The sequence below is a fragment of the Nomascus leucogenys genome, chromosome 2, assembly GCF_006542625.1.
Source record: "Nomascus leucogenys isolate Asia chromosome 2, Asia_NLE_v1, whole genome shotgun sequence".
Taxonomy (NCBI): Eukaryota; Metazoa; Chordata; class Mammalia; order Primates; family Hylobatidae; genus Nomascus; species Nomascus leucogenys.
In genome coordinates this window covers 64,395,611-64,408,076 of record NC_044382.1, presented here as the reverse complement: position 1 = coordinate 64,408,076, position 12,466 = coordinate 64,395,611, and the positions used below count along the sequence as shown (strand labels likewise).

General features: G+C 47.8%; 1 protein-coding gene across 2 annotated transcripts in view; it reads right to left on the bottom strand.

The window, feature by feature from the left end:
• Window positions 1-2,535, bottom strand: part of CES5A (carboxylesterase 5A) — a 29,911-nt gene extending 27,376 nt beyond the window's left edge. For both annotated transcript variants that reach the window (XM_003263063.2, XM_003263064.2), the window contains exons 1-2: window positions 1,608-2,535; window positions 288-492 (exon numbers count right to left, since the gene is read on the bottom strand). In XM_003263063.2, the coding sequence (XP_003263111.2) occupies window positions 288-492; window positions 1,608-1,680 (278 nt within the window). In that variant the 5' untranslated portion in view covers window positions 1,681-2,535. The remainder of the gene's footprint in view (window positions 1-287; window positions 493-1,607) is intronic.
• Between the last annotated feature and the right edge of the window lie 9,931 nt (window positions 2,536-12,466).

Sequence of the window (12,466 nt, the reverse complement as noted above, 5' to 3'; positions counted from 1 at the left end):
AGAGCATTCAGATAATAGTTTCCTGGGCTCAGCTCGGGATATTCTGATTCAGAAAGTTCAGAAGGGAGCTTGGAGAATCTGCATATTTTTAAAGATGCCTCCAGCGACCTGGCCATCAGCCAGTTTAGGAGTCAGGGGATTACCGAACCACTCGCCCGAGTCTCAAGCCCTCTCTCTCCCTCCTCCCCCATCCGTGCCAACCCATCTTCTGTCCCACTGGGCTGCATGACCTGCATTCCTGCCACTCCCAGAGTCACAAACACCCGTGGGCCCAAACCTGGTCTTACAAATTAGGGTAGGAGGTAGCTTCTCGCAAGTTATCCCAGGGCGATGCAGGCTGCGGGTTCGTAAATCGCAGGGATCCCAGTGGGGGAGCAGCAAAGGGGACTCCGAGGAACACGTTCACAGGCACAGGGCTTCCCAGCACAGTGACTTGCTTGCCCTGAATCCATCCCAGCCTGGTGTTCCTCTGTGGCCCTTCAGCAGAAGGCCCTGTGGGAACACATGGGAGGAATCAGGAGCAGGCTGGGGACAGGCAGGGCAATGGCCCACCCAGTCTGGAGCTCCCCAGTGGGGACGTGCTTCCTTCACCCAGAGGCTGTGCAGCTGGTGGTATCCATGTTCCATCTCCATGAATCCAGGTCCAGGGCTTCTTCCAAGATTGCTGTAGAAGTCACCCCCATGAGACCACTGACTTAGTTTCTCCTAGGAGCCCAGCAGTACCTAGCCACAAAATTTCCCCGCATTCACTCAGGAACCCATCTCTCTTCTGCTGAGAGCTCTTTCTTTCTACAGAATTGGCACATACCGAACTCTGTAGATCCTGGGATGCCACAAACTCATCTTCCCAGGGGTTCCTACACTTCTGTCACTCCACATTCTCCAGCACCACTGCTGGCACATCTGTACAGCACCTGCATGATTGCTGGCTTTTCTTTCTTTTTTTTTTCTTAAAATTTAATTCCGATAAACTCCTTTTAAAATTTTACCTGGAAGAATTCCAAGTAATAACATTTATGGAATTGTGGTTTTGGTGAGTTAGATATATGCTTTTGAACACACATGAATATTCATGGGTGAAAATTTAAAGTTTTCATGCAGATACTTCCTGAAATCAACCCATCTACTTCCAGGATCATAAAGATGGCACTTTGGGAGACTGGGCATGGAGGGGTCTCAGTCACCACACAGAACGTGGAGCCTTGGGAAGGAAACTGCCCAGCTACTTACTTAGCAAGACCCGGGTGTCTTAGCACTATTTCTAATGTCATTTCATTACTGAAAGTCCTGTCGCTGCAGCCAGGAGTGCAGAAGCACAGGCTCTGCTCCTCACACTTCCCCAGGGCTCAGGATGGAGCCCCTCTAAACTCCTGGCAGGGTGTGAGCAACCCAAGGACAGAACCAGGGTATTCTGTGCGCCACCCACTCCCAGGAAGGAAGCTCTGGTCCTAGGTTCTTGGCAACAACAGAACATTGATGCCATCAAAGTACTACATAGCTCTCCATGGACCCTCAGAGACCTCTGAAGAATAACTTCATTTCTACCAGTGGAAAATCCTCACCCACCCCATCTTCTGAGAGCCCTCATCTCCGATTGGATATCTCACCCTTGCTGGAGGCTGCAAGGACCCAGATAGCCCAAATTAGGATCTGGCCTGGGTGCACCCAATTCCCGCTCATTTGGCTGCCTGCCTGCACTCTGTGAATATCGACGGCTGCTGCTGGCCTCAGAGAGCTTCAGTCGGGAGCCAGAAAGAGCTTCTTGTTAACAGGCAAATGCTGAATAGGCAGGCAGAGGCAGCAGTTACTGAAGAACAGCATCAGAACAATATTCTCAAACGAATTGACCAAGCAAGACTTTCCTGTTCTGATTTACATAAGAAGCTGATGATTAACTCTCGATCTGGGGAAAGATAATTTGATAGGCTTTGGACTTCCTGGATGGGGGAAACAGAAAAGACGTTCCAGACCAGGCAAGACATTTTAGGATTATGAGTTCCAGAGACCCAAGGATGAATGAGGTTTCCAGACCTGCCTGTGATGTCAGAAGGACACAGTGCAGGCTGAGGAAGCTGAGAAGTTTCTGAGAAGAGGAAGAAGGTTGCTGCTGGGACAAGCAAGTGGCTCTGAAGGCACAAACACTGCCAGCTCAGACTAGCAGCCCGGCTGGCCCTGCCAACAAGAGTCTTCAACGGCCATTTGGTCTACAGCCTCCTTGGCCACCTTAAGGCTTCTTAGATTATATTATTTCCCCTCTGGCTCTTCATAGTTGCCACCAAAAAGATTCTCCCTGGCCTTCAAATCTGTCCCTTCATCTGACCAGAAATATTATCAATTCTGTACACCACTGCTCACTCAACTGTTTTAAAGCACTTCACACAAACTATCTTGTTGCCAACACCACCACCCCCATTTTGGATGTCTTTCTTCTCCAGCTTATTCTTTGAAATCCAATTTAACTGCCACCTCTTCCAAGAACCTTCCCCTGATTCTCCTGAACTTTTTAGTGCTTTGCTTTTCCAACCTCTCTTATTTTCTAATAAATTGTAGCCATGACTGTCTTCCTCCTTGGAGTACACCTAGGACTTTTCCATGTGCATATTCATCATAGCTTCTTACATGTGCCCTGTGGCTTCCCAAAGCTCAGCCCTAGACCTTCTGTCTTCACAATTTCTACCATTCCCACTACCAAATTGACTATCAATTTACTAGATTTTTTTTCTTTAAATTGACATTTTTTAAAAGCTGTTATTAAAGAAAATTGTATCTACCTAGTGCAATAAGGAAGAGCTTTTGGGAAGAGCAAGCCAATATATCTTGCATTTCTATACCACAAAATCATTCCCTTTACCTCTAGCAACCATTACAAGGAAGGGGTGGTGTATGGTGGAGAAGATCCCCAAAATAGGACAAACAGGAAAATCCCGCCCTTCTGTACAGTGGATTTTGGAAAGGAGAAGGGAACAGAGGTAGGGAAAGCACGTGTGACGCAAAGTGCCCTGACTCCCCCTCTTAGAAGTAGGTCCTAAAGGGGTACAGCGATGAGATAAAGTGATGGGGTGCAGTGATGGGCTGAAATGTGTGCTAAGGATGAAATCTGTGCTAAGTAGTGACGGGTTCTCCAGGAGGATACTGACAGAAGGGATCCACATCTCAACCAACCTGGGGCAGCCACAGCAGAGCAGAAGTGGTTGGGCCAAGAGAGATCTCAGGGGGTGCTCCTATTTCCCTTGGATCCCCAATTCCTTGAAATTGATCCAAACATCATCCTGTGGCTTTGAAGAAAACTTGGAGGTGACTACCAACCTGGCTGGGAGCTAGAGGAGGAGGAAGGCAGGGGGTTACAGAGGTGCTTCATGGACTCGAGAACAGCGTGAAACCACAGCCTGGCCTGTGCTGGAGCACAGTGTTGAGCACTGGGCAGGGTGAGGTGGGGCACTGAGTCAGTCAGGGAGGATCAGTGGGCTTTGATCACGATGAGAGGACAGACCATGAGCTCACCACTTGAGAATTCATCCTCCTCCTAAGAGCCCCGGCAGTGGGACATCGCTGTGGAGACCACAACAACGCAAGGACTTCTGCAAGTGGGTCCAAGCTCCCTCCGCCCTCCCACTCATGTGGTCTTATTAGCATCCCATAACTTACACAGCCAGACACCATCTTAGCAAAGGAGTCCGGGTGGGGTGGGGAGCAAATCTGAGAGGCTATGGATTTATTTGAAGTGATTATGCTATCTAAAGAGACTGTTTAAATTACTGAATAGGATTTTACCAGATTGAGTTAGATGTAATTATCTATCATTAACCAGAGGGGTGAAGAATTCTCCTTGCTAAAAATGGAAATTAACAAGCATTATATGTATACATATATATGTGTGTGTGTGTGTGTGTATGTGTGCGTGTGTGTGTGTGTCTATATATATGTATCTATATATCTATATACGACATGCTATAATACCACCAAACCGAGTCTTTCTCTTCCACAAAATCAGAATGCAAAGAGAACTATAGAGGAAATGGTTTCCTAATGAAATGTCTTCTATTTGCTGTTCTCTCTAGGTACCACTTCTGTCGCAGGCATCCCCTAATGCACAGGACCTACTTTGTGAGGAACACTGATGATGTCAGGAATCAATGCCACTAGCCTTCATTATAGAATGCCTTACAGGTACCAGACCCTGGGCTAAATGCTTTCTTTGCATCTGTTACCTACTCATTTTGTAGATGAGGAAACTGAGATTTTGCAAGGTGGCATTGCTGGTCCAATATCACAAAGCTGAGAAGCAGCACAGCTGGGACTACAGCCTAGGTTTCCTGCCCTCGAACTGCAGGCTTTGCAATTTGGGGAGGAGGGAGTAGGAAAGGAGCGACAATAGAAAGATCTGGGAGGATGGGCCGGCTTCTGCAGTTCTTGAGCCATGAAAAATTACTCAATCTTCTAGAAAGCTGAATAACCACTTGACATCACCTCCTTGGACCTTGATGTCCCCATCAGTAGCACAGGCCAGTGGCCTGGATGGCCCCTGGGAGACATAGACCTTTGATAGGCTCTCCCTGTTCTCCCAGATTGCTCTGCTGAAACCCTGAGGGAGAAAACCAAGATGAGGGCTAAGGGCTTGTTCTTTAATCGGCTTGGCTTAAAACATAGGTTAATCTACCCCTGCTGATAGGTGGTAAAGATCAAAGCCCACGTTTGAATTCTCATAAAGGGAGGCTAAAGGAACCTTGAAGGTACAAGAGCAATGGCAGCCGCCCCAGGGTGGAAACCAGCCTGTAGGTGGACAAAACAAAGGAGTGGTGCTCTGGTGCTGGAGTCAGGTCACTGCACCCCCACACTGCATTCCACCACTACCCCCACCACTGCACCCCATCACCGCACCCCACCACTGCACCTCATTTCTACAGCCCATTGCTCACCTCATCACTGCATCCCACCACTGTGCCCCATCACTACACTCCATTGCAGCACCCCATCACTGCACCCCCACTACTGCACCCCACCACTGCACCCCATCACTGCACCTCCACCATTATCCCATTGCTGTACCCTACCACTGCACCCCACCATTGCACCCCACCACTGCACTCCATCATTACACCCATCACTGCACCCCCACCACTACCTCCATCACTGCACCCCACCACTGCACCCCATTGCTGTACCCCACCACTGCACCCCATTTCTACAGCCCATTGCTGCACCCCAACACTGCACCCCCACTGCTGCACCCCACCATTGCACCCCATCACTACACCCCATTGCTGCACCCCATCACTGCACCCCCACCACTGCACCCCACCACTGCATCCCACCACTGCACCCCATCACTGCACCTCCACCATTATCCCATCACTGTACCCTACCACTGCACCCTACCACTGTATCCCACTGCACCTCCACTGCTACCCCCATCACTGCACCCCACCACTGCACTCCACCAATGCTCCCAATTTCTATAGTCCATTGCTGCACTCCATCACTGCACCCCATCAATGCACCTACACTGTACCCCTAACACTGTACCCCACCACTGCACCCCACCACTGCACCCCACCACTGCACTCCATCACTACAATCCCACCATTGTACTACATCACTGTACCCCAATTACTGTGCCCTACCACTGAACCCTCACCAATATACTTCTTCACTGTACCCCACCACTGCAGGCCACTACCTCCCATCCCTGCAAGCCCATGACTGTGCCCTATCACTGCATCCCATCTCTATACCTCATCACTGCACCCCATCACTGTACCTCTACTGCTGCATCTCATCACTGCACCCCCATCACTATATCCAGTGTTTGTTTGTTATATTTTCCTCCCCTGAAATGTTTTGCCTTGAATTCTTTTCTTTTCTTTCTTTTTTTTTTTTTTTTTGCAACAGTGTCTCTCTGTCACCCAGGCTTGAGTGCAGTGGCATGACAAACTCCTGGGCTCACGTGATCCTCCCACCTCAGTCTCCCAAGTTTCTAGGACTACAGGTGCACACCACCATACCTGGCTAATTTTTTTAAATTTTTTTGTAGAGATGGAGTCTCACTATGTTGCCCAGGCTGGTCTCCAACTCCTGGTCTCAAGTGATCCACCAGCTTCTGCCTCCCAAAGCTCTGGGATTACAGGGGTGTGGCTAAGCATGGGCCACCACACTCAAGTGACTTCTCTACCCGATGATTAAATCCTACTTGTCTTAAAGATTCCATGAAAAACCACTTCCTCCATGCAGACCTCCTCATTCCCAAATGCTAGAATCATTCTCTTCTTCCCGCCCATGCACTTTTTGATGACTCTATTATTTACAATACCCTGCCCTTGTTCTATAGGTGGTATACCCAATGATAATGATGATGATGACTAAGACAAGGACCATGTGATCTCTCATGCAGGTCACAAAACTTCAGCCCACCTCAGATTTAAGCCATGGCTGCAGTGGACAGCAGTGTGCAGGCCCAGCCTCCCCTTGCACTGACAGCACACCACCTGAAGCATGGGTGGGCCCTGGCTTTCTATTTTCTGCCCCAGGGCAGAAATGTCCCTTCTGTCTTTGCTCAAGTGAGACCAGAATTACAGGACAGATGGAGTCCCCCAGGAGGAACCCTCAACAGAATGGTCATGAGAGCTGAGGGAACTCTGAGGTATTCTGTGTGCTGCATGAAAGTCCTGGGAAGTGGGGCTCCCATTGCTCACAGCATCAGTCTCAGGAATACCCCCTGGTCTCACCTTCCCTCCTCCCCCCAACCCTTGCTCCTGAGTAACCTACCTTCTTACCCAAATCCCTGCCTCAGGCTCTGCTTTCAGGCACACAAACCAAGTCAGTGGGTACGAGAAGAAGACCTAGAGAGCAGACCCTCAGTGAAATTCTGAAACTGGATCTTCCCCCTAGTCAGACAGCATCCTATTACTAAGACTGTCAGTGGTGAACTGGGATGTGGTTCAGAGGAGTGGGCTGCACTGAGGCATGCATTAACACTAGCACCTCTAGGTATAGAAGCAAGGGTAATTACAAGTATTGCAGTGTTGGCTGCCTTTTGTTAACTGCCTTGGAAACCTTGAAGAAAATGGCAGTCTCCGTTAATCAGCTATCAACACAGAGTACACTGTGAAAATCAGAAGGTCTCCTAGCAGCTTTTAAAGATAGCTGGGTCTCCTGGAACCAAAGTTAGACTATGCTGAAAATTAGACCCAGAGTTTACCCATAAGGGTAAGGTTGAGCCTGTAGCCTTGAAAAATCTCCTAAGCTAAAGTTAGGACACCAACAGGGAATGATTGAGACCCTGAGACATGGAATGGGGACATCCAGATGGATGCATTTGAGAACTATGAATACCTGGCTTCTCCTGAACTCTCCAGCCTGGCAGAAGCAGGCCTCTCCTTACTAGGGGACACCAGACACTTGTACTCTGGTAACAATGCATAGACTTGACCTGTGATAGATACTTCCCAAGATAAAGCTTTTCCTCATCAAGATCACCCAATCCACTCATTGCTCCAGGCCAGTAACCAGGGCCAGGCTTAAGCATAGCTTAAACAGGAATATGAGTCCCTTCCCCAGGAGAAAAGGGATTTCCTACTGAATGAATCGCATGATGTGGCTATTATGTCCTGATAGGAACGGAGGAAAACATGCGTGGAAGTTGGTCTTGAGAGTGGTAAGCCCGAGGGGTGGAGCAGAAGGTAATACTGGGTAGGAGAGAATTTATTAGCACAAGTGCGCATTCTCATGATGCAGGACTTACTGTCCTCAAGAATGCCTCGGACAGATGCTAATATGCTATGAGAGTGGACCCATGAAGCATGGACATGATAACAGCCTACAGAAAATGCGATGGAGATGTTAGAATTAGCCAATTAGAATGGCCAAGTATTGATGAAGAGATAAGAAGGTTCAGGGATGTGGAACTGTTAAAATAAATACATCTCCTAGAATGAGGAACCCACTACCTGATAATGTTACCTGAGAGTGACAAGAGGATCCCTTCACTGAGGCAGTAAGGATTTGCTAGGCAGGAAGGAATTATTTGAGAAGCTCAGTGGTGATAATCCTCATTAGCTACCATAGAAATGGGATCCCTAGCATCAGTGTGAATGAGTCTGGAATAGCAGAGGCCAGGTGGTGCTGCATAACCAGAGGTAAGGTGGAAATAATTACCTTAATGGGCAAAAAAACCAGAGTGGCAACCAGGATGCCTTGTCTCACAGAGATCTATGACAATGGCTAATAGGTCATGGTATTCCTAGAAGTAAAGTGGACAGGCAGCCAACTTGAATGTTGTTTAACTTGTAAAATCAGAGAAAGTCAAGAGATGATGATTAGAAGTATAGTTGGCCATAACAATGAAAAATCACAATCCCTTACTAGATCTTTCCAGATCTGAACCACTTCTCAAACCTACTGAGCTCATTGTTTTAAGAAGTCTGGGTCCTTCAAGAGAGGACAATGCAATGTCATTATAAATATATAACAATAAACATATCCCCAGTCCTTCCCAAGAGAGATTTATAGCCAGGACTTATCTCCTAATGGAAAGTTCTGGATGCGCGGTCACTTGGTGCCCATGGTCTAGCCTTTTTTTGATACCAGGACCCACTAATGCACAGAGGTGATTCTCAAAGGGGTTTAATTCCCTACTGTAGTAGGCATGGCCTTACACCAGAATTGCAGGGACCAGATCATGATCCTCCCACTGGAGTTTGCCATGAGCTCCACCTGCACCTTCTCCTATCCTTGACATTCCCACCATCACAGGCCTGCCAGATCATATCACCCAGGCAACAGGACTGATTGATCCACAGCCTGGACTTCCCAATGCCATTTCTTCTTTAAACCCTACCCCACTCAAACCTGGTGGTCTTCCATGTCGTCTGGAATTTGGGCTAGAGCCATATGTCTAGGTGTGGAGTGTGCTGCCTACACATACCAAGGAGACTTTGCCTCCTTCTTTTTAGCAAGAGTTGCAAGATGGTTAGATTTTTCTTCTACTTTAGTGGAGAAATCCTAGCATATTCTGCCCATGGGATTCCTAAAACCTTCACTGAAATGTCCCTTCCTTGAGTTTCCAAAGGGCTCATCTCCTACCCTCTGGAGCACAAAGCCTGCAGAGGGCTGGCCACCTCTTGCTCATCCTGTCCATTGAACTTGAAGTTGTAAATGTAACACATGAGCGTGATGTTCTTGAGACATCCAGGCAGTGTAGATGTCTTTGGACTATATTGTGAGATGCAGCTATCCCTGTAGCTGAATATTTCTCATCTCATGTAGATGCAAATTTTTCTAGTTGGAATGGATAAGATTGAGTTCACCAAATCTATAGCTGCAGCATACGTTGTAGCAGAAACCTTATTCACCTGTTCAAGCAGGGATGCCACACCTAGCACAGCAGCTATGATCAGAGTTACTGCTTGGTTGAGTGTGTGGTAGTCTATAGTCCAGGGGCTATTCAACTTCTGCAGCAGCCAGACTGATGAATTGAATGGAATTGTGAAAGGCACCACCACCATTGCATCTTTTTTTTTTTTAGATGGAGTCTCGCTCTGTCACCAGGCTGAAGTACAGTGGCATGATGGCTCACTGCAATCTCCACCTCCTGGGTTCAAGTGATTCTCCTGCCTCAGCCTCCCGAGTAGCTGGGATTTCAGGCACGCACCACCACACCCAGCTAATTTTTGTGTTTTTTTTTAACAGAGACGAGGTTTCACCATGTTGGCCAGGATGGTGTCGATGTCTTGACCTCATGATCTTCCCACCTTGGCCTCACAGAGTGCTGGGATTACAGGTGTGAGCCACTGTGCCCTGCCCACCATTGCATCTCTTAGGTCTTTAACAGTGGTGCTAATCTCTGCTATATCCCTCTCTGAGGATACAATATTGTTTTTTCTTTACTAATTTAGCCATGAAGTGGGAGTCTATTGGCTTCTGGCAGTTTCAGAGGTTTCTATTTGCGCTTCCCCACTGTGATAGCTCTTACCTCACAGACCATGGATTCCTTATTCATTCTCCAGGGAATCCTGGGAACCCTTGGAGGATTACTCCAAATATATCACTCCCAACTGATGCACCTGGGCACTAGAGAAATGACCACTAGGTGGGGTCTATTGACACAGTGAGCCCACTGTAAGCCAGTCTTTAGCTAAAGTTCCATTCACTACCTGGCTGTCATAGGTCCTGCTCTAACAGGGGGGTCATGGTGACACTTTAGGTCTCTACATAGCAATGTCAATTCAGACTCTGTGTCCAATAGTCCTGGAAATATTTGCTCAGTACACAGTCACCCAAATAAACAACCATACGTCCCTTCAGAAAAGAACTAGGAAAATTATCATGGTATATACTGCTGCAATTGTGCGGAGTCCTTCTTTCTAAGTATCTGGCCACCTTTTCATTCAGTGGTTTCAAGATCTGACAATTGACGCATATATGGGAACTGAGCAAAGATTTGTGGCATTTTACTGGGGCAGCCTCCCTTAGCCTTGTGCTACTCCTCCATGCTTGCTTTATCCTTTGTCATGCATGCGAAGCAGCACCTCTGTCGACAGTCTGTCTATGTTCCCCTATAGATACCACACTCCCTTAACCATCTCCACCACTCCTTACAGGTCAAGCCCCCTTGTCTGATCCTCTGTTCTTGGTGATCATTTAAGTAATTGCAGCCTCCTGCCTTCTGGCACTTAAGTGCCACTACCCAGCCTCAGAATGAGTGACTTTGAGACTCCCTCTTCTCCATCAATGTTAATGAACCCAGCTCTATGGCCTCCTCTCCTGCCATGTCCCCTGGCCCGCAGAAGAGGGCCACCCCACTGCCACCACTAAACTTCTTCCATTTTTTTGAGACAGGGTCTCACTCTGTTGCCCAGACTGGAGTGCAATAGCGTGATCACAGTTCACATCAGCCTCAGCCTCCTGTGCTCAAATGATTCTCCTTCCTCAGCCTCCCAAGTAGCTTTGACTACAGGCATGTGCCACCATGCCTGACTAATTTTTAAATTTTGTGTAGAGACAGTGCCTCCTTATGTTGCCCAGGTTGGTCTTGAACTCCTTGGCTTAAGTGATCCACCCACCTAGGCCTTCCAAAGTGCTGGGATTACAGGAGGGAGCCACTGTGCCCGGCCTTACCACTAAACTTCTTAGTGATGCTGGTGCTCCTTTCACCAGCACATTTGTGGTGAAGTCTTCAGACTATAGTCCAACTGTATCTGCCCTCCCACTACTGCTGATAAGGGCCTTTTCTTAATCTTTCCCCAAGGCTGCCTTGATCTCACACTTAGCCATTATCTGCTCATTAACAGCTCTCTGTCTCTCATTATCCTTCTCCAGTGTGCAGCTTAGCCATACCTGGCCTACTCTACTGCCTTTGTAGGCTTTGTTCTCCATGTATTTTTCAAATACTTACATCATTGCACCTCCTACAGCATTCCCTCTAATGTGGGACATTTTTTTCAGATCACCACCAGCAAAATCTAGCAGTTGAGCCATCACTTTGTGCCTCGTCAATCATCCAAGATGATATCCTCCACTCCTGCTAGGTGATCCAGTCCCAGACCCCCATCTTACCACCTGTCTTCTGAGACCACTTTCGTTGGTCTGAGAAGGATTAAACATGCAAAGGAGCTGATACCAAGACAGGATTAAACATGCAAAGATTTTATTAGGGGAGATGCCTGTAGATGGGAATTGGGGAGGGAGCTGGGAAAGTCCAGGAGAGCTGCCAGACTGTGATAGAATCTGCAAAGGAGAGATAACGAGAAGGTTGGGTAAAAGCATCCTAGGCTACCATGAAGACTAAAGAAGGTCCAGAAAGTGTGTCGGGGAGCCTGGGAGCCTATGTCAATCACCAGAGGAGTCTTGAGTCTCCCAGAAATGGGTCTGCCCTTATATCCCTGCTACACTCATTCATTAGCTAGGAGCAGCCTGTGGGAAGCATGGCCTTGATGTAAATGTTGTGACAGACTTCAGCAGCAAGCAGCTGGTGCCCTGGTTCAATGACTGGAAGCCATAGTTGGAAGCCTACAAGATTCATTCTTATGGCCGCTACCTACTATGGGATATCAAGTGAATAGGCAACCAGAGCTGGCCATTATGAACTGAGTATTTTCAGATCCAGCAACAAGATGAGGCAGGCACATTTGGTACATTAGAAATTGTGACTGAGCATGTCTGGCTAGCACAAGAAAGTTACATACACATGGCTGACCCCAAGTTGTCTCCCTCTACTGCACCAGTGCTCCCCCTCAATCACATCCATCCACTGCCTCATGACAGGTTCCCGACGGCTAGCTGGCAGAAGAGGCAAACAGGCCTGGTTTACACATGGACTGCCCTAAGAAGATGGGCTAAAATTCAGCTGTTACACACCAGCCACTCTGAGGAGTGACCTCAAAAGACAGTGGTGAGAAAAACATCCTCCTGGTGTCCAGTTTTAAGCAATATACTTGGTTGCCACTTTAAATAATCACAAAAGTGAGCTGAG